General features: G+C 45.3%; 2 protein-coding genes and 1 non-coding gene across 5 annotated transcripts in view; 1 reads left to right on the top strand and 2 right to left on the bottom strand.

Moving 5' to 3' along the window:
* EIF2S1 (eukaryotic translation initiation factor 2 subunit alpha) overlaps window positions 1-4,230 on the top strand; it is a 37,031-nt gene extending 32,801 nt beyond the window's left edge. The window contains exons 6-8 of one of the 2 annotated variants that reach the window (XM_037832489.1): window positions 1,760-1,857; window positions 2,411-2,554; window positions 3,336-4,230. In XM_037832489.1, coding sequence (XP_037688417.1) covers window positions 1,760-1,857; window positions 2,411-2,554; window positions 3,336-3,461 — 368 coding nt within the window. In that variant the 3' untranslated portion in view covers window positions 3,462-4,230. The remainder of the gene's footprint in view (window positions 1-1,759; window positions 1,858-2,410; window positions 2,555-3,335) is intronic. The other variant, XM_037832488.1, reaches the window with a different exon arrangement.
* Window positions 4,231-4,865: 635 nt separating this feature from the next.
* On the bottom strand, window positions 4,866-25,044 carry PLEK2 (pleckstrin 2). Of its 2 annotated transcripts, XM_037832486.1 has the most exons (9): window positions 24,865-25,044; window positions 18,669-18,833; window positions 13,443-13,624; window positions 11,887-11,978; window positions 11,396-11,583; window positions 11,201-11,302; window positions 9,660-9,743; window positions 7,749-7,827; window positions 4,866-7,285 (listed from the first exon to the last, which is right to left on the bottom strand). In XM_037832486.1, exons 1-9 carry the CDS (start codon window positions 24,913-24,915, stop codon window positions 7,158-7,160), a joined length of 1,071 nt encoding a protein of 356 aa, XP_037688414.1. In that variant the 5' UTR covers window positions 24,916-25,044; the 3' UTR covers window positions 4,866-7,157. The 2 variants fall into 2 exon arrangements, with proteins under 2 accessions (XP_037688414.1, XP_037688415.1); XM_037832487.1 differs by lacking the exon at window positions 7,749-7,827.
* On the bottom strand, window positions 12,805-12,967 carry LOC119533688. Its single transcript, XR_005216803.1, has one exon. It is a non-coding gene; the product is annotated as a U1 spliceosomal RNA (small nuclear RNA).
* Window positions 25,045-25,906: the final 862 nt, after the last annotated feature.

Genomic DNA, 25,906 nt, shown 5'->3' with positions numbered 1-25,906 from the left:
GGATTACACTTTCTCTAACTAACCAGCAGGTGGCGTCCACGAGCCACCTGTTCTCCACAAGCCAGTTCTCCCCTGCTTAGCCTTTTTGGTGAGTGGGGGAGTGAGTCTTGTGGGGTCCAATTGGTGTACCAAGCTTGCGTGTGTAGTTGGTGTTGCCTGCTCTGTATATGGGGTGTGTTTCTGGGCAGTCAGGGAGGGGGGGGTGGCCCTAACAATCAAATCTCCCTGGTGATCCTAGAGTTTTAAAGCTGCTGCAATAGTCTAATCCTTCAGTTCAGTCCTGCCTCAGTTTGTCTCTGCCACTGACCCACAAGTTCTTGGTATTGGCGTATGGCTCCTGAGACTTGCAAGTGGGTCCCTCTTCCAGGCCGTGCACCCCCTGGTCCTCTGTTGAGGGATGACTGTGCTATGTCACAGGTGAGTGCCGTCCCCCCAGGGCGGTTCTGTGCTGCTGGGCTGTGTAGGGAGGCTCCCAGTCTGCTGAAATGATGGCTGAATGGGGCTTTGTTAATTCACACTGCTCCACCTTCCCAACTCTGGGACAATCAGCTGAGGTTGCAGGGAAGGCTAATGTCCGTGCCCAGTTTTGTGGAGTGTGCCTGTTATTTGAAGCACTTCTGTCACACTGGGTTGTGTGGGGCAGCTCTGGGCTATGGGGCTGGCGATGGGCAGGAGTTGTTTCCTGTCCACCAGGATGATGGCTGTGAGTGGACACCCCCCTTTTCTTGGGAAGTTGTGGTGTTTAGTGAATTTTCTCAGCCACTGGATTATTGCCTTTTGTCTCAGAGCTCTCTTAGTTCTGCTCTTGTCTTGACCTGCCCAAATTGCAAGTCTTTGAAGCTTTCTGTATTGGGCTTCTTAGAGTAATTGTTTTAGAAAAAGAAAAAAGGATTAAAAAAAAAAAAAAAAAAAAGGGCCCTCCTCAGAGATCTAATGGGTTATTGAAATGCTAAGAGACAAAGCAACCAGGGCCATTAAGGAAAGGTCCACAGGGCAGAGAGATCAGCTTTTCTTCGGGATTTACATATGCGCCTCAGGGCCTGAGCTCTGCCCTTCCCCTTTCTATGTTCACCAGAACTCCAAAAATCCTCCGCTTTTATTTTGGAGTTTTTCGTGTTGTTTTTTTTCTCTATGCCTGTCTCCTCTCTGCTGGGCTGGCTGCTCTCAGATTCTCTGGTGTCTGGTCTCAGTCTATCTGTGGTTGGAGTTTGGATCAGTAGAATGAGTTTCCGATAAGGGCTGCCACTGCAGTTCTCCCTTCTCCTTCCCGTAGCTGACAGCCCCTCCTCCCCCGGGACTGATCCTGGCAGGGAGGGGCGCGGGTCCCCTGGCCGCAAAAACTTACAGATTTCGTTGATCTCAGCAGTTCCACATTTTCATGAGTGTTGTATGAAGTATGCCGAAAGTCAGATTGCTCTGTGGTGTCCAGTCCACGCAGTTCCTGTCTTTCTATCTACTTTCCTGGAGGAGTAACTAAAACATACAGCTCACCAGTCCGCCATCTTGCCCCGCCTCCGTCTCTTTTATAGTTTTATCCTTATGTGGCTTGATGTAGGTGAAGAAAAGATATAATTTTACGACATATTCAAAATTTTTAAATTCTGAAAGTAAATAGTTGGGATTGTTTTCTAATTGAAAGGGTGATGAAAGCTTTCATATGTGTTAATACTAGTGTATCTACCACATCTCTGATTTATCTTAAACTTTAAAATTTTTTTTATACTTTCTGATGTCAGCTTTTGGATTTCAATAATTTTAGATATTGAAGTGGCTTGTTATGGTTATGAAGGCATTGATGCTGTAAAAGAAGCCCTGAGAGCAGGTTTGAATTGTTCCACAGAAACTATGCCCATCAAGGTATGTAGTCAATTTTCTCACTCCCTGCTCAAGTATCCACCCAAACCTAATCAGAAACTTTTTTTTATTTTTTTAATGATCATGTTTCAAAATAAAAGTGGTTTTTGCTCTTAAAATGGAACATTGGTTCTTTGTGATATTTCTAGGGGATGTCTGAGATTATGTGTAGGCTTAGGGGATATTTGAGATTATGTGTGGGCTTGATACTGCTGCAGTCGCAGTGGATGAGGATTCCCAGTACTATTTTGCGCCAGAGGGCCCAGCAATGTTAAACCTCCTATACAGTAGAGCTGCTATGCCTAAAATGCTTATGGCACCGTGAAGCAGGTAATACAGTCTTTCACCCCCACATACAACTTTTAGGAGTTTAGTCTGAAAATTTCATTGGTGATAAAATAAGCTGGATGGTTTCTGTTCAGAATCTCTTAGAAGGATTTCTTCCATTAATTTAGTTTAGAACAAAATAGGAATTTTGTTTGTTTTAGAGAAAAATTTTCTGTTATGCTGATAACTACTGTAGTTACTCATAATTGAATTTTTTTTTCTTTCTTAGATTAATCTAATAGCTCCCCCTCGGTATGTGATGACTACAACAACCCTGGAGAGAACAGAAGGTCTCTCTGTCCTCAATCAAGCTATGGCTGTTATCAAAGAAAAGATTGAGGAAAAGAGAGGTGTCTTCAATGTTCAGATGGAGGTATGATCAGTACCTTCTTTTTTGCTTTGTTCTTCAAGTTTTTAAGAATCTTAAGTCATCTAAATGATTTGCATTCTGAATTACCTAATAACTGCCTTTTAAATACCTTTAGTATTACAGTTCTGCTAAACATAAAACAATCACTGATCCAGAGAGTTCCCAAAAGGGTTTTCTATAGGTAATTAAGAACTATCAGCACTGGAATGTCATCATGGGATGGTTATTCAAAACAATGGTCGCTGATATATTGGGTGTTTTTTTCCTAAGGGAAAAAATAGACCATAAAATTAATTACTGCTTGAATTTGAACGTGGAATGCTTAAAATTTGATCTCAGATTACAAACAAGAAGGGTCTCCTGTCTCTTCCTTATCTCAGCAAGAAAGAAACCTAATTCCTATGTGTTTGTGTGTAAAATTATTCCCTCTTTGGAAAGGTAAATAAGGAAGATGCATTTTTTTTTACAGGACATCTCCCTGTAAGTTTGAAAGGTATAGCCATTGAGATTATTTTCATATATTTTCAGTTTCAACATGTAAAGATGACAGAAAATAGTATTCTATTTTAGTTCAAACATATTTCTTTTTTTCTATATTGTCTTCTGAGACATTGCCTCCATTATTAACTAATGGAAGTTACTAGAGATCTGTCAGCACTCAAAAGTGTTGTTAGGAAGAGAAATGTTTTTTTAAGAGTTAAAATACTTGGCAATAATGGTATTGAAATTAAATTTGTTTACTGTTTAACCACTACACTTTGAAATTATGCCTCTGCTTCCACAGCCCAAAGTGGTTACAGATACAGATGAAACTGAACTTGCAAGGCAGCTGGAGAGGCTTGAGAGAGAAAATGCAGAAGTGGATGGAGATGATGATGCTGAAGAAATGGAAGCCAAAGCTGAAGATTAACTTTGTGGAAAAGAGTCCAATTTAAGGAACATAAAGCAGCCCTTCCGGCTGTATAATCCTAGACTTGAAAGTTTTCCAGTATTGAAAACTTCAAAGCAAATATTTTTTATTTCCAAGTATTTAAATGTTCAACAGACCATAACATGAAATGCCCTCCTAATTGTCAGCTGTTTCACACAGTAGCTCCAACAGATTGAGCATTTTTTAAGGGAGTGGCCTAATTTCACTGGAGACAAATCTTTAAGGTAAAACAGTAATAAAATCTGGCCTGTGATTTCCATTTCTGATGTCTGCAGACTGGCACCCGTTTGTAGTTCAGTGCCTCTGTGCCATTTACCAGGGGCACCCACAGCAAACAATCCCAATCTTTCTATATAAAATGTATTCAAGCAAAAATTAAATAAATTTCTGGGATATTTAACTATAGGCTTCTTCCTTGTCGTCACCAGTTTAAAAGCATCCTAAATATTAAACCCTAATTATCTTCATTTTAGGCTACAGGTAGAAACATAAGGGCATATGAAAGGATCTATTCAGCAGATCCTTTCAAAAAGAGAGCTTAGAGAAAGTAATTTTAATTATAGTAGCAGTGAAAGTTGACACTTAGGGGAAAAAATTCTTAATGCAATTAAAGAATTATACTGTGTGCCTTTTACCTATTTGATGACGCAGAATGAAGGAGAATTTATCACACTGGTTCTCATCGGTATACTTGCCTTGATTTTGTAAGTCAGTGGTAGCCTATGTGTAAAAAAAAAAAAAAAAAAAACTCCTTCTTTATTATTTTGAGTCTCATCACCCAACTTTTGAATTTTTTTTCCCGTTAAAATATCCACTAGGTGCCATCTAGAGTTTCATTTCTCTTATAACAGAAGAGATAACCGTGTAAGCACAGTTACAGCAATTTTTCTACCTGTTTTTATCACTTTTATCTTCAAGATAAAAGAGCTAATTATTTTTTAGGTATGTGTGCAAAGTAAGTTTTATGGATAACACATTGTTTAAAGTTACAGCTACAGTAAGGGCACCGAAAATCTTGTTACTCTGGGCTGCTTGCTTTTATGGATTTAATCTCTTAGGATACTTGTGAGATGCTAGATATATTTAATTTTATTAATTATCCTTAGGAATGGCTGTGAAAATGCTTAGAAGATTAAACCTAACCTACCCTAGTGAATCCAGGTCTAGATTTAACTCAATATTAGAGGGAAAATTTAAGAGTGTGTTGGGAGGCAGTTTGCCATTTATGAAGGTTTGTCCCTTTGTTTAGTTTAGTGGCCCATAGTACCTTTTTAAATCCAGAAGTCTAACTTCAGGTGGCTGGTTTCCAAGGGGGGGGGCGGTCCCTAAATTGCCAGCTGGTATGTCACGTCAGAAATATTGAAGACAGTCTGGATGTAGGCAAGATGTGATCTTTAATTTGAATATATAATTTTAATTTCTGTCTTCCTAGGCATCAAAAAACAACTTTATAAAGCTCACAGCATCAAGAATGTCAACAAAATACAATAGGTGCTTCTTAAATATTAGCGGTAGGAAGCCTTTGAAAAATACTAGTGGCCTCCATGGTGAGTGATTTTTGTCCCATGCATCCTTTTTGCTCAGTTCCACAATTTTGCAGATGTATGACCCTTGCCAGAGAAAGATCAATACTTTATTGAGATCATGGCAAGAAAACAAACTAAACTTAAAGCATACATATACGCTGCTGACCTAAAAGTATCACTTTCAAATGTTTGTACAGGATAAACATTAAGCTCTGAGTAACTTGAAGAACAAGATTGATAAGACAATTTGAACAGCTTAATCAAATTTTGGAGCTCTTCCCTGTAAAAAGCCTCTTCATTAAAAATGTTGACAGTTTCATGTACTCCCAGCTTTGTCCTTGATTGAGGTCAAATGGTTATCAACTCATAACTGTAAATTTAAGTTATAGTTTGGGTCCTATTTATGCATAAACAAATGAAAATTTAAAATAAGCAGAAGAAAATTTTACCATTCAAACCATTTTCATATCAGTTTTGTAGCAAAGAAGGCAAACCAATACTTATGTGGATAATGTACAAGAAGTAGGAGCCTACAGAGACATGCTAAGCACTGTATCATGCTAAGCAGTACAGTTATTCCTCAGTTGTCATACTTACAAACATTCTTGACCTAGCTACTGTTAAACCAAGAACAATTAACAGGGATTTTTTTAAATTCAAGTATCAGTATCTTGCCAAGACTTCTTTACTGATTTGCCTCAAGATGAGTGTCATCTACCTTTCAACACAGAAAGATCCTGATATCTCCTGTACAAAGCAGTTGTGCCATTTTGGAGCCAGGAAGGCATGAAACCAAATGCAGTTGTTGTTTGTTTTTTGTTTTTTTCAATTCAGATAAGCACCTGTTGAAATTCAAAAAGCAATAAAGAAATGACATTATACCTTCCAGGGACATTAGAACTTGGTGAAATGCCAAATGGAAAACGGTGCTTTAACGATCGAATCTTACAATGTAAGGAATAAAATAAAACCTAATCATTAGCTTGGGATTCCTGATCATTCAGGTCAGGTATTCTAAACAAGATTTAAAAAGAGAAAGTTCAGACTATTTAAGAGGACAAATTTTAACTTAAGCACTTTAGAAGCATCCACTCTCCTTAAATGTAAGTTCTGTATATTCTTCATTAAATCAAGTCCAAGCGCTTGTTCTTGGCAAAAATGCTGGCAATCATTTGTGCCAGATTACTGTATAAACTTGAAAGTAATAAAAATGTTCCTTTAAAATATTGTATGTCACAGACTTTTCACTACTTCAGATTACCCTCCCAATTGAAGTTTCTTTGTACCTGTTTGTCTCAGTGTTCATTTTTAAACCAAAATTTCATGCTTTGATGTAATTCTTTTCCCATTTACATCTTTTTCTGTCCATTCATCTAAATTTAGCAGTTCCTGCTCTGTATCTCTTTCTGAATGCCCATGTTTCATGGAAAAGCTGTAATTTTACAACCTTTGTGTGTGTGACTCGTCTCCAAGTGAGTCCATGACTTCTTTTCTGCAATGCATAATACTTAGGCAGTTTTATTTTTCAAAGCAAAACAATATTCTCTGTTCAACCAAAGTTTTGCCACCATCTCCATTTTACGTTTAAGCATGTTTTAGGGAGATCACTTGAGGTGTTTACACAATCAGCCTGCATAATAATCCATATAACCTCAAGCATGATAAACCTTTGAAAACTACCAAGTCTTGGATGGGAATTCTAATGATAGTTAGAAACAAATGCCAATTTTTATTAATTCTGAAGAAAGAGTTAAGAGTCATTGATACCATTTCAGAGAGGCGCCATGAGACTAGAATTCCATTGTGTTACAACAGTCCGACATTAGTGTTACAACAAGGAACCAACTTCAGTGCCCATGGAAAGGTGGTCTGTGATGATGGGCAAATGCCAACATGCTGACTCCTAATGGCTATTCTAACCTTTCCAGGTTGGTAACATGAAGATGGGGAAGGAAATGGTACCACTGCCTTCTGTAACCTAGGAATTCTACTCCCTAGTGGCACAAAATGTACAAAAAAGTTCACTGGGGGTAAACTTGTTGAAAGTCTTAACACACCCATTCTCCAGGAAATCCCATCTAGAGCCTCTGGCAAGAGGGAGGAATCCTGCTCCCATTCCCTCAGGTCCTTTGCCAAGTCCTTGCCGAAATTATGTGAGCCGTTTGATAGCTTCAATCCACTCAGCTCGCTCAGCCTTGCTGCTGGCCTGGATGTAGTAATGTGTGTCATCCTTAGTAATCACTTTGAAGAGATTTCCTTGGACATTCCCTTTAACCCCTAGGCAGAAAAAAGAACCATGAGTTGAATGTATGTTTTCATTAAAAGCAGGCACAGAATTTAGGGTTTAACTTTAAATCGTTTAACTTCTTTGAATTTCAATTTCCACATCCATAAAAGGGGCACAATACTATCTACTACCTTAACTAGTAATTGTGAAATCAGGTGAGGTAACATATTGTAAACCCTAAAGCACTATTATTTTATAATTAGCTATTATTTTATGGGCCAGTAAGTACAGAAACTGAGAGGAAAGACAAGGATTATTTAGTTGTATTGTTAAAACACTAAGAACAAGTCGCATGCCCTTTTCTCCAGTTCTGAAATTGGCTTCAAAGCTCACACCATTCATTGCCTCACTGAGAAAGCCCTACTCAGCTCCCAAAGCTCATCAGTGGAGCACTGTTGAGAGAGGAGGACGGAGGCCCCTGAGATTCAGGCTGGAGCAGAAGTTGCACCTTACCGGTAGGAACACCATTATCCTCCAGAGCAGACACGAGTGAACCACGAAGGGAAAACCCACCCACTGGCCTGTTCTCTTCCTGCAGAGTCAAAGAGACCTAATTAGGAATTCCTGAATACACAAAAGGGAAGAGTCACACTCTCCCTTACAACCAACCAGCGAAAGATGCCAGCGTAAGTCATTTATAATAGAAGATGAGGCTGAAATTGGATATTGTGTGGCCAAGTTATATGCACCACTAAAGAAGTTTGGCTTCATTTCCTAGTCAGCAACCACAGTGCCCATCAGTGCTGCTGTTACCAAGTCTGGTGCAAATGAAATTGATTTGCTTTTCACTCCTGGAGATGCAGCAAACAGAGCCTCTGGTCCAACACTCTACTGAGAGAAGCAAACTGGTGTTCTTAACCTTTGTGTGCACCTCATCAACCAGTCAGAAAAAATACATACTCATGGTTATCATGTCTGCAAAATTAGTAGAGATTCCTACACATTGGACACTGTTATACAAGTCTCCAGTATATGCCTGGCACAAAACTGTGTGAAACAAAATTCTGGTTCATGATTTCTCTGTGATGATTTGAAGCAATTTTACACACTAGGAATTAAACAGTGCCTAATGCCCCAGGATCCCTCCAATTAATGAACTTCATACTGCATGATGGGCCCAGCACTAGGTAGGGCAAAAAACAAAGCAGTTAAATAACAATATGGGAGATGTTTACACGATTAAATGCCAAATGAGAGAAACAAAGTTTGGAGTAGGAGGAGACCCACCACAGCCTCGGGGGTTCAAGGGCGGCTGTGGCAGAGGACACGGACCTGAATTGGGCCTTGAGAGGTGAGTAAATCCTGGGGGCAGAGCTGGGACATCCACCCCAGGGAGGAGGCAGAGTAAGGCAAAGCCAGGGAGCAAATCAAGTGCCCAAGATCTATAGGATGGTGACCAGACTGAGGAGTGGAAGGACTGAAGTGTGGCAAGGATTATATGTGACGCTAAGGAGTTTTATTTTATTATGTATTCCTTACTTTTAAAAGGACTTGAGGTGGCCACAAAGGAGTGTGAACTCCACCCTGGAGCCAGGCCGCCATGACCCGTGGAGAGATCAGCCAGTGTTCTCTGGCGGCCCATGGGGTTGACACCACAGGCGCCCCCCTGCCACCCCACCCCACCCCACCCCCACTGGGCACTCAGCCCTTCTCGTGGCCTGGCCGGGTCCTGGGGGACCCCAAAAGGCCACCGGCTCTCTGCTTAGGACAGTGGCTCCTGGCTGGAACCCAATGAGGGAGGAACTGCAAACTATCTTCACTATTTCAAAAACCTAATAAAAAGTATACATCTACCTAGGCAAGGCTGAACAGCATGACTAGCTAAAAGGTCACTTTTTTTTTTTTTTTACTTTTGACTGGATTTAGATGAAGTCAGGATGCAATAATGCAATTGTTTGATCAAATTAAAAAAAAATAACATGGCTTAAACATTATATGGCAAAAGAAACTTCAAAACAAGAAGTTGAGGGGAACAGAATGAATGGCATCTCTGGATAGAAAGGGGTGAAGAAGCTGGAAAGCACAGGAGTTTCATTAGCCACCCACCTCACTCTCCCTAGTCACAGGGCAGGCTTTGGGGAAACCAAAAGATGCTTTCCTCTCAGAATAGTGACAATCCCCTTCCATAGGAGGGGGGCAGGGCAGAGGAATAGAATAAAGCACAGAGCAAGCAACTATGTGGTGAAAGAAAAGAGTGATCAGACCCACAAGTAGTTTGGATTGCAGAAGGAAAGGCACAGAGCAGCAGAAGTTACAGCAGGGATGCAGAGAGAAAAGCAGTACAGCCAGCTGCCCACTGTGCTAGGAGGGAAGTGGCTGGAAGCCCACCAGCACCAGTTCCGAGCAAGCATGATGCACACTCACTTTGGAAGGATCGTAGTAATGCAGGAAAGCCGGGTCCTTCCTCAGAACAAAGCGCCGTACCTTCCAGTTTTTCCTCTTGTGCCCCTGAGGCCAAGAAAAAAGTTGAGGCTCATTGGCGTTAAGTCCCTTTCTTCCACTTCCATGCATCTCATGCCAAACGTCCAACGAGCCAGCCTGCTCCAGTGGTACATTCTAAAGACAGTCCGCAGAAGACCCGAGGATTGCCATGACACATCACAGACTCCCCTGTATCATCCCCTGTTCACTGACACTTTAGCAAAAACCATCATGTTTAGTAGAGTTGACAGAGCCAAGGAGAGTCAGCACTGAAGGAAAGGGGAGCATTACCCAGACACCACTGAAGGCATAAAGGAGGATGGGGAGGCAAGAGGTGGCAACTGGATTGGCAGCTCACAGGCAAACTTTAACTCAAGGGCACAAACTAAGGGTCAACCTAGTCCAAAAGCAAACCCACAGCTCCAAGTACGTATGTGCACACAAGCAAACACAGATACAATAAAACCACTTTAATGTCCTCCATCAGAAAAAGAGTGAGAAATGATCAACACTGTATGTTCAAATATAAATGTGTAAGAAGATATTTGTGTGTGTGTGTGTGTGTCACTTTCTTTGGCTTAGACCCTAAATCACAGTCTGGAACACCCTCAGACCCTCCTCACACTCTTCAGGTGCCCTGCTGTCTCCCCAATTAAGGACTCCTGTCAAGCCCAGTAGGAGCAGGGCCCATGGGGTAGACAGGCAGCTGCAGGAATGGTCAACAAGCTAAGAGCAGATGGGGATCCTGGTATGCAAGAAGCAGGTGGCAACCACAGCACATGCTCAGAGTCATGGTGGGAAGGGAGCCGAGCAGCACACTTTAACATAGTGCATAAGCGCACAGACACGAGTTGTGCAAAAGGCCCAATGGCACATTCCTGTATCAGGACAGTGATTTTGTCCTAGAATACTTTCTGTTCATAGGCACAGGCAGAAAAGCTGCAAGTGTGACTGCAACCTGGCTATACCTCTGATTTAATGTGGGTTGGAGAGACGGCCACAGCCACTTTTTAAACACTGAGCTTACACTGCAGGATTTGATCTTCATCCACTGACATAACTGGAGAAAACAATCTCTGGTTGAAAGAGGGTATCAAGGTGTTGTGCAGCATCCCACAAAGGAAGGCAGAAGACAGCAGGAAGCCTCAGGGAGCAGAAGGCCAGCAAATACAAAACATCTAACTAGTCAGCAATAACCTTCAGGACAAATATTTGAAACTGGGTAGTTGTGTAGAAATTGTTTCTAATGCTGAGATCTTGACTTGCATGTACATTTCCCCTGATTAGCCCTTGTTCTGGCGCACGTATGTGTGAGTGTGGGCTTAACTTGCTTCCTGTGGCTAGTGCCAGGCTCCTGCTTTAACAGACACTGCTGGAATCTATGCACTCTAAGAAGCCTCTGCCCTTCCCTCTCTTTGGAGTCACTGCTGCCTCTCCTGGGTGTGAGAACCACCCGTCTCCTCCCTGCTCACAGGCAGCCATACCTGCTTGGCCAGATAGCCTTGTTTTACCACTGTGCCACTTAACTCCATGGTGCTGAGACTGATTTCTTCCTTGGAGCTTATCTTCTTCTTGTAGCTCTCAGCCTGGTGGGAAGTAGAGGGCAAGGCCTCTGTTACAAAAAGACCCAGACCCAGGCTCTGGCGGCAACCACAAGAGGAATCCACTGCCTAACTTACAAAAGTATACAGGGCTGTGGAGTCATCCAGGAACTGCTCGACCAGATCCCCAGAGCGAATGGCTCCCATGCTTCGGGCACCTACTGGCTTGAGGAAGTTCTCCTCCATGAGCATGGAGGCCAGGGTCACTGCCTCCAGACGGCTGGCTGCAAAGCTGTTGGAGATGAGCCAGTCCACCAGGGAGGAGCCTGCACCAGGGCGAGGGCAGCGGGGTCAGACAACAGGATTCAGCCTGGTCTCTTCGGGGGTGGTTAGCCATGACCTCATTGACCTTGACCTCATGGGCAGCCTCAGGGCTCTACCCAAGAGCAGACCAAGGGCCACACCTGCTGCACAGAGCTGTGGCAGCCCCCAGTGCCACCACAGACCAGCCTGCTGAATAGCAGGCAACTGTGGCCTCCATATAGGTAGGTCAAGCACATGGCTGAGTCCCAGATCACGATGTCCCAGTCTCTGCTGCCCAACCCTGGCCCAGAGTGGGGCATGCTCACCTATGAAAGTCTTTTTGTAGGTGCTTCCCTGCTCCATGTTGGGGCTTGGCCGGATTCCACTGCTGTTGTCATGCATCTTGTCCACAATGTGGCTACATGGAAGGAAGGCAAAGGAGAAGGGACCCTCATCACACTAACAGGTATGGAGAGGCCAAAAGTCACCACTAAGGGTATATAGCAAGTGGCTAATGGCAGCAAAAAAAGAGGTGTATGCATCAGAATTTAAGAGGTAGGAGTTTAGGAGGCTCCTTTTCTTCTTTGTGCTCATCTAAATGCCATCTGTAATCAGACCAAAGAGCTATATATTTTACCTTAAACACAAGAGTGCACAGTTACCCACAATGATTTTCCACTATCTACTGCATTAAGTCCAAACTCCTCCAGCAAGTTCTGTCATCCATCATTCCAATTTCCCCTTATTTGCTGCTCCTCCCTCTACTCTCCAAGGTTCTGCAGGGCCCTCAACACCCAGAAAGAGCACAATAAAAACCTCCAAAATTCCGGTGCCTACTTTGGAATTTTTTGTGAGCCCAGGAATGAACTCAAACCACCTCTTCGATGAGTATAACAGTTCCGCTGGCTGCAAGGGTAGGGGGTGTTTCCTGCAGAAGGACTGTTGGGATTGTTTCCATGACGTGGATTCCTTTCATACATCCCTACTTTCTAGCCCTGCCTACACCACTGACCTGCTTTCCTGATGTTCTACGGGACAATTACTGCCACCAGTGGAAGATTTTTTTCTCTTTCTCTATTTATACACTTAGGCTGGAAGGCCCCTGAGGTGAGAGCTTGCTTATTTCTATTTGCATCTCTAGCACAGTGCAGGGCATGTAACAGGCACTCAGTAACTGTTTCTTTTCTTCTTTTATTTTTTCTCTCTTGAATTTTTTTGTTTGTTTGTTTTTGTTTTTGTTTTTTTAGGGGAGAGCACGAATTCAGTCCCCTACTACCACAAATTATGCAGTTGAGATACCACATTTGGGGAAATCGCAGAGGTCAGCACATCCAGAGTGCAATGGATAAGCCTCGCCCTGGGAAAACCACCTTCATGATCATGGCGTCTCCCTTGCCAGGTAAGTTGTTGTTTTTTGTTTTTTTTTTAACTGTTTCTTGAATGAATTAATGAATGAATGAATGAGGAACCCCACAGAGCAAAAAGGCAACTGCTCCTAGATCACATCATTCTTGCCACCAGGCAGCAAACAATACCAGTGTCGTGGCTGATGATGTCTGGGGAGCTGTGATGCAGCCCTGAGCCCCCTGGCTGAAGCTGAAGGAGGGTCTCAAGTCACCCAGCTGGGCAGAAGCAGCAGAAGCCTCATGAGGTTGCACAGGAGCGGGATGGTTAGGCAGGGCCATTCCCAGGCAGAGGAAGCAATATAAACAGGGCAATTACCACTGAAAGGCCCAGAGGCACAACGGTGGTGCCAGTCAGGCCAGTGCAGCTCCAGCAGAGACCCCCAAAAGGGCCCTGGCCTCCTCCTAGCGTCACATGGCCAGGAGAGGCTGCAGCAAAGCCAGGCAGGGTGAAAAGATGGGGCCAGCAGGGCACTCACTGCAGGCTGATGTGAGGGGGCAGCTTGAAGGAGTTTTTCAATATGTGGAGTTGCTGGACCTTCCCCGGCTGCCCGGCATGAATAGCCCCTGTTATCTCAAAGGCCCACGCATCCCTCTCCTCTCGAGAACAGGCCTCCAGGAAGTACTCGGTGGATGTTCGAGTCTTCAGCTTGATGACGAGCTGGGGGGAGAGACAACCAGTTAGACCGGCATCGCGAAAGCAGAGCAAACAAGAGAACGCCGGGCAGCAAAAGTGTTGGGGGCGGGATGTTGGCTTCATTTCGCAGGCGTTCTTGGTGCTCCCCGCCGGGCAGCGCCTGCCCGCGCCTTTCGCAGCCTCGGGGTCCAACGCGATCCCTGCCTCAGGCGGGTCGGTGGGGCGGAGCGCACGCTGCTGGGCGCCGCAGGCCGCTCCCGGGAGCGGTGACGTTGGGCATCTCCACGGGCTCGGCGCTGCTGACCTGGAGGCAGTGGGCTCTCCACGAGGACCAGGAGAGCATCCACCCCGAGAAGGCGGCGCCCCCCAGCAGCGCGGACTGGCGGTGTTAAAGCCGGGACGGGCGAGGTCCAGCGCCGCAGCAGAGACCCAAGACGCGAGGGCTTGCATGTCTTAAGGGTCTTCCTGCAGATGATGAGCGTGTCAGTGTTCCTCCCTGGAAAGCAAATGCTAAGCAGCCAGCACTCACCATTCATGTGGATGAAGCAGAAGAGACTCAAAAGAGGCCAGTTACTCCCCCTTTCTCTAAGCCCACTGGGCAGGTGAACTCACTGCCCTCCCCTCTACGTGGGACATGACTCCCAGGGGTGTGAATCCCCCTGGCAACGCGGGAAATGACTTCTGGAGATGAGCCTGGACCCAGCACTGTGGGATTGAGAGGATCTTGACCAAAAGGGGGAAGAGTGATGAAGTAAAGTAGGGTTCCAGTGGCTGAGCGATTTCAAATGGAGTCAAGAGGTCACTCTGGAGGGTATTCCTAGTGCTATATAGATATCCCTTTTAGTCTTTAGTGTGTTGGATTGGCTAGAGGGAAACACCTGAAGCTGTCAAACTGCAACCCAGTGACCTTGATTCTTGAAGACAATTGTAATAACTATGTAGATTGTATAGTGTGACTGTGAAAACCTTGTGGCTCACACTCCCTTTATCCAGTATAGAGAGAGATAAGTGGGAAAATGGGGACAAAAATTAGATGAAGAATAGAGTGGGATGGAAGGCGTGGAGAGATTTAGGTGTTCTTTTTGCTTTTATTTTTATTTTGGAATAAGGAAAAGTTTCAAAAATTGATTCTGGTGATGAATGCACAATTGTATGATGGTGCTGTGAATAATTGTACACTGTGGATGACTGCAGGGTGTGGGAATATATCTCAGTTAAACTGTATTTTAAAAAGTAAATGAACAATGCAGGGAGGAGGGGAATGGGATGTTTCAGATGTTCTTTTTTATTTTATTTTTGGAGTAATGAAAATTTTCAAAGTTGGATTGTGGTGATGAAAGCACAACCATATGATGATACTGTGAACAATGAATGTACACTTTGAATGATTGTATGTTATGTGATTATATCTCAATAAAATTGCATTAAAAAAAAAAAGAGGCCAGTGGAATCTAAATTAATGGAATGTGAAGATGTCCTGGCTTTTACTTCAGCTGTTACTTTAACTGGACCATGAAAACTGCTGGTACCCTGTGATTATCCAATGGATGGTGGTTTTGAGTTGCCATGTACTATGGACATGTAAATTGTATTAGAAGGTGAAAAACCAGTGAGCATTAACAAAGAATCAGACTACCAGGAGGACACTCACACACACCTTAAGGAAATGGAGGCTAAATGTAAGCCTAAAGTGGGTTACATGAAGAAACAGCCAGAAATCACTAACAGTCTGAGGGCTCTCCTTTTGACAGGTTGGTTGAAATAGAAGAATATAAACTACAGCATGAGACCCTGCACTTGGCTGTAAACTACACAGATAGGTTCCTTCCATTGATGTCTATGTTGAGGGGACAATTTCAGCTGTGGGCACTGCTGCCATGCTCTTAGCTTCAAAGTTTGAAGAAATACACCTCCTAGAAGTAGCAGGGTTTGTGTACATTATGTGATACCTATACCAAGAAACAAGTTCTAAGAATGGAGCATTGAGTTTTGAAAGTCCTTGCTATTTATTGCCTTAGCAGCACCAACAATAAATCAATGTCTTACCCAATGCTTTCTGCATCAGCAGCCTGCAAACTGCAAAGCTGAAAGTTTAGCGATGTTATGGGGAGAGTTACGTTTGGTAGATGCCAACCTGTATTTGCCATCAGTTATGGCTGGAGCAGCCTCTCATATGGTACTCCACACAGCCATGGACACAGCTGGCCTGAGTGAGTGGTACAAAAGGTTGGATGCACCCTAAGAAGTCTTAAGCCTTGTCTCAGAGACCTTCATCAGACATACCGCAGAGCACCACAGCGTGCACAGCAGTCAATAAGAGAGAAGTGCAAACGTTCAAAACATCATGGTGCTTCTCTCCTCAGCCCACCAAAGGCACTAAATAGCTAACAGTGAAGAGACTGCCTTTGTCTTCTAAAATGTAAATCATTCAAAGTCTATGGTGTATAGTTTTGATCTTAGGTTTTAATTTTACAATCATTTCTGAATACAGATGTTATGGTCAATTATAAATTATATCTATTACTTTTTAAATGGCTTTATTTTGTGTGTCTTTTGTATGTGTAACTATCTCAGATATTTGGCTAATTTTAAGTGGTTTTGTTAAACAAGGTATTAATAATGCCAGCTGGCAGGATAATAAGATTTAATAAATTGACTTGGAAAACAAAAATGCTGGGGCCACACCAAATCTAAGAGACTGTGTAATCCTGTGACTGCGTAACGCCCCATTCCTTGACCACATCCCAGCAGGTGGTCTTTGGAGAGTCACTTGGAACCCTCCAGGGACAGGGAGCCCATGGCCTCACAGGCAGCCTTTTCCTTTTGGACCAATTATTAGCAGAGGGGCTGCTTCCCAGGCACTTTACCTCCTTGGTTCTGATTCTATCTTCTAGAACCCATAGATTAAGTCTCACCTCCTATGACAGCCCCTGTGCTGAAGTGGGAAATGCACAGTTTTTAAAGTCAGACTGATCTGGATGTGGAGCCCAGCTCTGCCACTTATTAGCTACCAATGCTTGAGCCCATTACCAAACCTCACCGAGCCTCAGTTTCTTCATCTGTAATAGAGGTTATTAATACCTACTTCAAAGGACTGTTTTGAGGAGTCAATAAAATCACATACATAAAGTACAAAGCAAGCTCCTGGTAACTGTTAGTTACACTGCCTTTGATCCTCTCTCCTTGGGTCTAAGCATCCCTGAATTTTTCACACACTCCTCATATGATATGATTTAAGCTCTTTCTCAGCCAGTTCACTCTCTGCTAAATGTTCTGCATTTGATCAAGATTCCTATAAAATAGGACCCAGGGAAAGGAAGACATTGCTTCAGGAAAAGGGGTGAAGCATAACATGGGCCGACCCAGCCTAAGATCTCATTAGCTGTGGGGCAGCTACAGGCTACTAACCGACTCACGCTCAGCGAAGTCAGCAGAGATGGGCCTCCAAGTCTTTTCCGGGCAGGCCACATCTCCTCCATCCTCTAAACATGCAGTTAGGAATTTTTTGACCAATTGTGAGAATCTGCACCCTAACTGTCTTAAATGTCACCTGAGAAGACCAGGTCTGTCACTTCTGTTGAAAAAGAGAAGTATTCTGTGTCATTTTGAGTCTATTTTCCAATATGTTAGCTCCCAACTTGCTTCACATGCAACGTTAATCAATGTCCCTTGTATGTCCTCTAATAGTAAAAATGGTGACCCATCATCTCAAAGAATAACATGATGTTCCTCCAAGTTATCATCGATTCACTCATCAACATCACAGAAGAACAAAGAGCTCAACCAGCTCCCAGTACCTGCACTGTCAGTCTGCAGTTCGCCATTTTATTGAAAAGATTTTCAGGGGAAACTATAAAATAGTCTATAGTCATTATAGCTTCTCTAATTAAAAAAATATTTTCATATACCTTATAGCTTATTCTTAGTGAACCAGTGTTGGCTCCTCTTGATCTCTTCTAGCTCAGGTACTCACAAACCAGGCAGATGACAATCTGAGAATTTTATGTGCAACTGATGAAACTCATGACTCTAGTCATCAAATTTAACCTGCTTCTTCCTTCTTTGAAACTTAGAACAAAGTTTTCCTGTCTGTAGCCCAATCTACCAGCACTTCTGCTCTCCACTGTTGCTTAAAGACTAATAAGAGACTAATATGGCTTATCCATACATCAGTTGTGTTGTTTCCACCTTTTGGCTATTGTGAGTAATGCTGCTTTGAATGTTGGTGTATAAATATCTGTTTGAGTGCCTGTTTTCAGTTATTTGTGATATATACTTGCGAGTGGAATTGCTGGGCCATATAGTAAATCTACATTTAATTTTTTTGAGGAACAACCAAACTGTTTTCCACAGTGGCTGCACCATTTTACATTCCCACCAGCAATGCATGATGGTTCCAAATTTTCCACATCCTCACCAATACTTGTAATTTTCCAGTTCGTTTGTGTGTTTGTGGGGGGGAGGGGATTGTTTGTTTGTTTTGTTTTTTTATAACAGGCATCCTAGTGGATATGAAGTGGTATCTCATTGAGATTTTGATTTGCATTTCTCTAATGACTAACAAAGCTGAGCATCTTTTCATGTGCTTATTGGCCATCTATATATCGTGTTTGGTACAAAGTGCTCTCACAAATCATTACCTTCATTATCCTCATCTCAACCATCTAGAAGCAGGCTGTCTGCCTCCACCTGGCTCTCCTGCCCAGGGCTCTAAGATCCATCTGAAAGCCTCAAGGACTACCCTGCCCTCCGGGCTGCGCCTCCTGGCTGGGTTAGTCCATTAGGGTCCTTAGCACAGGGAGACTATTTGTGGCTTTGACTTTAAAAATTACCCACATTCAGGAATAATTATTTTATTGCATTTTATGGATGAGCAACTAAACTCAGAGAGGTTAAACCACTTACCCAAGGTCATATACATGGTAAGTGGTGGAGCCAGGATTTGAAACCAGCATTTTCACTTATAACTCTGAAACTCTTTCCATCATCCACACCACCTTCACCAATGAGGCCAAAGGTGGGAAGGGTGTGGGGTAGGCAGGCGCGGGGGAGCAGGGCTCTCACTCACCGGTCGGTTTTCGTACTCCAGGCAGGGGCAGGTGATAGCACAACCATCGAGGAGGATCCGGCCCCTAGGAGGGGTCGCTTTCCGGCCCCCCTCAAGCTTGTAGTACAGCAGCGTGTTCTGCCGAAGGACGAACCATCGCACCTTCCAGTTGTGGACAATATGACCCTAGGGACAAACAGGAGTCAGCCAGCCCTGTGGAGAGCTGGTGAAGGGCAGGGTGTTGTCTTCCAGGAACGGAGCGTCGGGGTGTAGGTAACCAGACTGTGCATGGAAACAACTCTCCAATGAGGGAGTTGTTGGATCTTTTTGTCATCTCTTTTGAGTGCGTAAAAGAGACCTTTGGAATTGACCTTCTAGTACCTACTTGGCCCTTTCCTGGAAATACATCTTGAAAGAATCTGCAAAGTATGAAGATGAGAAAAATCACTCACCTGTAATCCTACCACTAGTTTCAACCATTGTTAACATTTTGCATTTCTTTCCAGTCTTTTCTCCTTTTAATATTTTTCTTCCTAGGTTTTTCATTTGTTTATTTGTTTAGTAAATCAGGCTCATACTACATACAGTTTTATTTTCCAGTTCTTGTTTTGTTTACTTTTGCTGAATATCTTCTCACACCGTTAAATTTCTTAAAAACATGTTTTTTAATGACATTATGTGGATGCACTATTTACTTGCCAATCTCCTACTACTTGTAAGCAAGCTTGTTTCCATTTTCACTATCACAAACAATTCTGCAATAAATATCCTTGCACATAAATTTTGATCTGCATCTCTGATTTTTTTCCTTAGGATAGATTCCTAGGAAGAATATTTCTAGCTGAAGGATGTGGGTAATTTTTAAAGTCAAGGCCACAAATAGTCTCCCTGTGCTAAGGACCCTAATGGACTAACCCAGCCAGGAGGCACAGCCTGGAGGGCAGGGTAGTCCTTGAGGCTTTCAGATGGATCTTAGAGCCCTGGGCAGGAGAGCCAGGTGGAGGCAGACAGCCTGCTTCTAGAACAGACCAATGGATCAAGGAATGTCTGCTGAGGGGCCAGAAGGAAGGAGAACTCACTCATGAAAGCAACCTCTTAGCATATCGGAGCAGAGCCCATTTAGGGCGCTCTGCTAGGGTTAGGTTCTAACCAGGATGGATGTGCTTTGTCTGAATCAGAGACCCTTTTCCTAATTTGCTCATCTCCTTACCTAGCAAGTGTTACAGCAAAGGCCCCTTCCGGGTCTTGCATCTGAGATGCTATACTTCCATTCCATATTTAACATGTACTGAGAGCTGTTAGGGAACCAAAAGTTGTAGAAGGAATCGTGTGCACCAATGTTACCTGTGCATCCAGCTGTGCTTCCTGAGCCCTGACCTGTGCACAAACAGAATTTATTGTGGCAACTAAATAATACTCAAAGCAAAGCTAATCTGATAAGAGTTTGTTAATGTGTCTAAGTGTTTCCAAGCTACATGAGGATCGAGCTATTCACTTGAGATGACTTGTACAGCAACTTGTACAGCAAATTGAAGTTTACACTTTTGCTCTCTTCATGTTGCTCCTTACTTAGAATCTACATGTAGCATCAGGGTGGACAGTTTTCCCCAACCCAGGCAGACATGCTTAAAGAGACGAAAAGGACTTGCATCTCATTCCTCGTCTATTGGAGTTCTCTGCCTTCCCAGCCTCAGGCCCCCTTCTCCATGACACCCCCTCCCCTACTGAGGGGGTCCTTGGCAGCACCTCCAGGGCCTCCTTCTCCCAGCCTAGCAAGGCTGACCTGGGGCGTGTTGGTGCAGAAGAATTCAAGGCAGTGAACTGGTGGCACACAGAGCTGCAGCTCGTGTGGGGTAAGGACAGCGCGGCTTAAGCTGATGGTGTGGGGCAGGTGTGCCGTGGGGAAGGGGAGGGGGCAAAATAATCTTAAACTTTAAAACACAGGACAAGGAGGAAGGCGGCTGGAGGAGAGTTTAGGGAGAACAGTGTAACCAGCAGACTTCGAGCAGAGAAAAACAAATACAGAGTGTAGTTAAGTTGGTTCACTCAATACCCATTCCAGACTCCTTCCGGCCTACTTTCCCGGGCAAAACATGACACTTCCCAGAGCCCCTTGCACTTAGTGAGTGGGTGGGTGACAGTCTCCGTCAATCCCATGCATGGGAGTGAACGATGCGAGGCAACAGCCAAACATGGGGAAATGGGAACTGCTGGCCAGGACAGTGGTGGAAGAACAGGTTCTTCTGGCACCCAGGCCCTAGTGTTATCGAGGACAAGCGGTGAATGGTGATGGCAGTGATGTTTCGCTGGAACAGTCTGCAGTGGTGAGGGGTGTTTTGTCTGGCCACATTGTCCTTTAGCATCCCAGCCTGGTCCTCTGGTCCTTCCAAATACTGAGTTAGTTTATATCCAATATCCTCCATGAAATCTTTTCTGTTTAAACTTGCTACAGTGGAATGTGTTACAGGTAACTGAGAATCCTAACTGATAGCAAGGGAGAGAGGTTCCGAGGAGAAAGGCTGATGAGAAAGGGCTTGCTTATGCAGGTAGAAAACTCAAAGAAGCTGGGGACTCTCATAAAAATGTTCATATCCTTTAACCCAATGATTCCACTTCCAGGGATCTGTGCGAATTAAATAATCTAGAATAAGAAAAGGATTTTATGTATTGAGGCAATTAAAGCATCAATGCTTATAATAGTAGAAAAAAAAAAAGGAAAAGGAAAATAATCCAAATGCAGAAAAATATAGTGCCCGATGTGGCTGCAGTGGAGGGATTCCAATCCCAACAGAGGTTGGGAGGTTGGGAGAGGCCACTGACGGAGCCTGCAAAGTCAGACGCAGGAGCCTGGGCCACCAAACTGCAGTGACAGTGGTCTTTGACATAGGCAAAGCACTTTTGCTCACATTACTTTATGTGATACCTGAAGTAACTGTAGTAGCTGTTTTAGAAATTTCTGGAAGGAGACCCTAGAAATGTTAACAGTGGTCATCACCTCTAGGGAATAAGGCTGAGTACATGGGGTAAGAATGGAAATGTACTTTTCATTTCACTCCCTTGAGAACTGTTCTAGTTTAATAGGCATGTATCATTTTTTAAATGGAAAAACAAGTTTAGATTTGAATTAAAATCCTGATGAAATGATAAGGGAAATTATTCATTCGTTCATCTATTCATTCAACAATCAATGACTAAATACTACACCAAGCACTGTGCTGGTACCAGGGGGACAAAGATGAACAAGACACCACCCCAAGCCAGTGGGTGTTGGGGGGAGAAATACAACCACCCAGTGTGAGAAGTTCCAGGACAGATGACTGGATGGGATGCGTGGCAGCCAGCCTCCGAGATGGCCCCCATGATGCCTTCCATGTTCACACCCTGTGCTGTCTCCTCCCACACCAGAAGAATACAGCAGAAATGACAGCATAGCACTTCTGAGACTAGATTATAGAAGACCACAGCTCCCGTCCTGGCACTCTCTGTCTCTCTGGGATCATTCGCTCTGGGAGAAGCTGGCTGCCATGTCATGAGCCACCCTATGGAAAGCTGAGGAACTGAGGCCTCCAGCCAACAGCCACGTGAGTAGGCTGGCCATAGATCCTCTGGCCAGACGAGCCTCCAGATGACTGCAGTCCTGGGCAACATCTCGACTGCAAACTCCTGAAAGTTAGCAGAGTCGGGAAGGCAGGGAAGGGGTGAGCATAAAACTGCTGCCACTTTTGGGGAACTCCAAGTAGTTCCATGTGGCTTGGGTTCAGAGGCCTGTGGGGAAGGGATGGGGGCCAAGTCCGCAAGGGATTTGCCACATTGCAGAATTTGAACTTTATTCTGTGGCTAGAGGGGAGAACTTGAAGAATTTTAAGCTGAAGAGTGACAAGATTAGGTTCTTGTCTTTAAGAAGATCTCTATGACTAGAGTGTGGCAGAATCGCCAAATGAAGTAGGCAAGACTGGAGCAGGGAGCTCAGATGGAGGCTGCTGTGATAATCCATAGAACTGGCAGGAGAGCACCATTACCCCTGCTCTACAGATAAGACAAACGATGCTCAGAGGGCATAAGTAAATGGTCCAAAGTTGCAAGGCAAAGCAGGTCAGAGGCCAAAATCAGTGGCATAAACTAAAAAAGAACCCAGGCCCCCCTTTACCCAGGCACTTGTCTGCAGACACTTTCCCTCCTCTCTGGGCTTCTTATCTGCAGGCAGCTGGCTGGGGCCGAGAGGGCCAGCTAGACCAGGGAGTGGCTGGGAGATCCTAGAGCCCCTTTAAGGGGAAGGAGAAGGGTCCACCAACCCCAGGGCCAGGCTTAAGAGACACTGAACCTTACAGCTGGAGGGGCCGTAGAGGAAACCTACTCCAAATCCAAGACTTCCATTCTTATCACTGGATCGCACTTGTTCTTTCTAAAAACAAGTATGCTGTGGATATTATTATAAAATGAATATGTGTTCAACACAGATAACTTAAGAAAATAAAAAAGTAAAAGGGAAAGTGTCTTTCAGATTCCAACCTCCAAAGACAAGCTCTTACCATTTCCATGTGCTTCCTTCTAATGTTTTCTTCCATGCTTATTTTTTCTTTCCTCATTCCTTTCATCTTTTACCACAGATATTTTTAACATCTGCATAACCATAATCTACTTAATCATTTGTTTATTTGGGGGATATCTAGGTGGTTTCCAGTTTTTCACGACAAAAATATGCCAAAGCATATTAAAAATTGCAATGCTATTTTCTAAGAGTTTTGTTCCAGTGTACCCACCCAGCAACACTGAATGTCTGAAAGTGCCTCTACCTCTTTTTAAAGGAAAAGCAATCCCACCCTCTGCAGACCCCATGCTTCCTTCACCCTCACTCTCCTTAAAGCCAGGCCCAGTGAACAAGCTGGATCTCCCCCTGGAGCTTTGCTTCTTTCCTGTCTGGGCTGAACTAAGGGCCAAGTCTGTCATGCCCCAGCCTGTTTCCCGCCTTCCCTCTCACCCGTGATGAGTGCGCTGCACTCTGGCTTCCAGCTCCTGCCCTGTCCCGTCCCTGGGCCATAAAACCTCCTAAATCTACAAAATCTCACGGCCTCTTTCCAGTGGATATAGGGGCTGCTCATGCCACCCAGGAGGAGAGGATATGGGGGAGAGAAGAGGCAGGAGGGACCAGCTGGGGGAGTGTGACTTGGGGCCACAGCCCTCACTGTGCAGGAGTGTGGCTTCCGCTTGCCTCAGGATGGGCTCCAAACCCCTCTCTTTGTGTTTGGCTGGAATGAGCACTGGGTATTTCAGTCAAGCCCCCTCCATGGGCTTTTGTGGCCAGACCAGTTGGTTCTCTTCCCCGCGCCCCGCACCTTGGCCAGCCCCACACCCTAATCCAGCCCCCACCCCAGGGCACATCCAGAACGGAACTTGTCCTTCTCCCGGCATTGGCTGGTGAGCCCTTTGTTCCCCTGAGGGGTTTTGTCCTCGTGGTAATGCCATTCCTCCACAGGCCCCCATGCAGATTCTGACCAAAACCCCCCATGCAGATGCTGACCCCATGCCACGCTGACCAAAACTCCTTTCCCAACTCATACTCTCCCTCTCCTCTCCCAAGTGGCAGTCAAGGAGGAGCCCTCAGAAGCTCCCTTCTCTGGGGTGCAGGTGCTTCCTGTACAGGGAAGGGAGGGGCCAGGCCTGTCCCCACAGCAGGAGTGGAATTTGATATCTCTAGCTCATATCCAGTCCGACCCTTGATCCTGCCAGCGGCTTCTGACTGCTCCTTCTACTTACACAGTTTTGAACAAACACACCTGCTTTCCTATACCAATGAATGTGCAGCGTAACATAGATGCAGGGAGCGGGAAAGTGAGTTAGGACACCAGGGCTGCTGGGCTGCTCTGGATGGCAAGGGAGGTGGTGGGAGGGACAGCCCCCGCCTCCCTCATCTCCCCACCACCTCAAACCCCAACCCCCACCCCCCCAAAAAAAACTGTAAACTCCGAGGAGGATCCAAAGGTCTCAACCCCCAGATTTAGATCTCGGTAAGCATGAAGCTGACCTAGGCCTCCACGGGGCTCCTTCCATCCCCCGCCCACCCCGCTGCGCCTAGCACCAGGCTCCCCTGCCCAGCAGCCCCCCAGGCAGCCGGACCCCACCCTCGGGGTTGGGGCTGGGCAAGGGGCCATGCCGGCTCCACCGCCACCCACCTCGCCTCCGACACTCACTCCGATGAGACCCGCCGGGCCGCACTCACCCTCTTGACCAGGAACCCCTCCTTGAGCACGCCGCCGCCGCCGTCCTCCATGCCGCGGGCGCGTCTCACTCCCGCCGCCCGCTGCTCCGCGCGGCCTCTGCGGCGCCCAGGAAGCGGCTCCCGCGGGACCCGGCGACGCCTCCCTGGCCCGGGGCCAGAGCCCGGAGCCGCGGGGCCGCCCGGGCAGGAAGTCGGACCAGGTCCGGGACTTGGCGACGCGCGCTTCCCCCACGGAAGGTGCCCCGAGGCTGGTGGATGCTCCTCCGGGTCCAGAGCCCGGGGCTCTGAGAAGAGGGCGGCCCTGGTGTTTCTCCCCTGGACCCTTCCCCGCCCCGGGCTGGGTCCGACTGGGCAGGGAGCCCCATCCCGGTGCCCCCACCAACCTGTGCGCCCCTGACCGGTCTGCCCTGCGCCCGCCCGGCGCCCTTCCTCCACCCCGCGGTCATCTGGGGCTTGCCTGGCACTTAGTAGGCCTTGATGAGTACCTGTCTTTCTCAACTGAGCTGAGGGCATTGCACGGATTTAGAGCCTTCCATGGGTCAATGGATCTGGAGCTGGGAGAGTTTTAGGGATGCCCAGGGTGGAAATTTATCTTGGGCTCCGAAAGGCAGAGAAAAGTTCCTACTAGCGGGAAGGTCTCCGGTTTAAGGAGGCAGGCAGGGTCTGCAGGGTTCCTCTGACCCCAAATACACCCCCATCTCCATCAAAACAAAGTTAGAGCCTAAGATTCCAACATTAGGAGCAAAAGTTAAAGAGGTGCTAAGAAGTTTAGTAATTTAGATAAGTAATGTTTTAATGCAGGATTTTTTTAGTCTAAATTAATGCCACACACACACAAAATCCATGGTGAATAAAATATCAAAATTGTAAATAAAGACAGGATAGCAACAATTCTTGCCAGGCCAATTGGAGCCTGGGACAAAAGGAAAAATCAATAATACTGATCCTGTCTAGCAAACTTTAGGATCTTGTCACCCTTATTCTTTATGTGTACCCCACTGTGAAGGGGCCTGTTCCTGTCACCAGGAAGAGGAAAGGGAAG

Source organism: Choloepus didactylus, chromosome 4 (genome assembly GCF_015220235.1).
Source record: "Choloepus didactylus isolate mChoDid1 chromosome 4, mChoDid1.pri, whole genome shotgun sequence".
Taxonomy (NCBI): domain Eukaryota; kingdom Metazoa; phylum Chordata; class Mammalia; order Pilosa; family Megalonychidae; genus Choloepus; species Choloepus didactylus.
The sequence above is the reverse complement of the archived record's forward strand: the minus strand, read 5'-3'. Positions and strand labels throughout refer to the sequence as shown.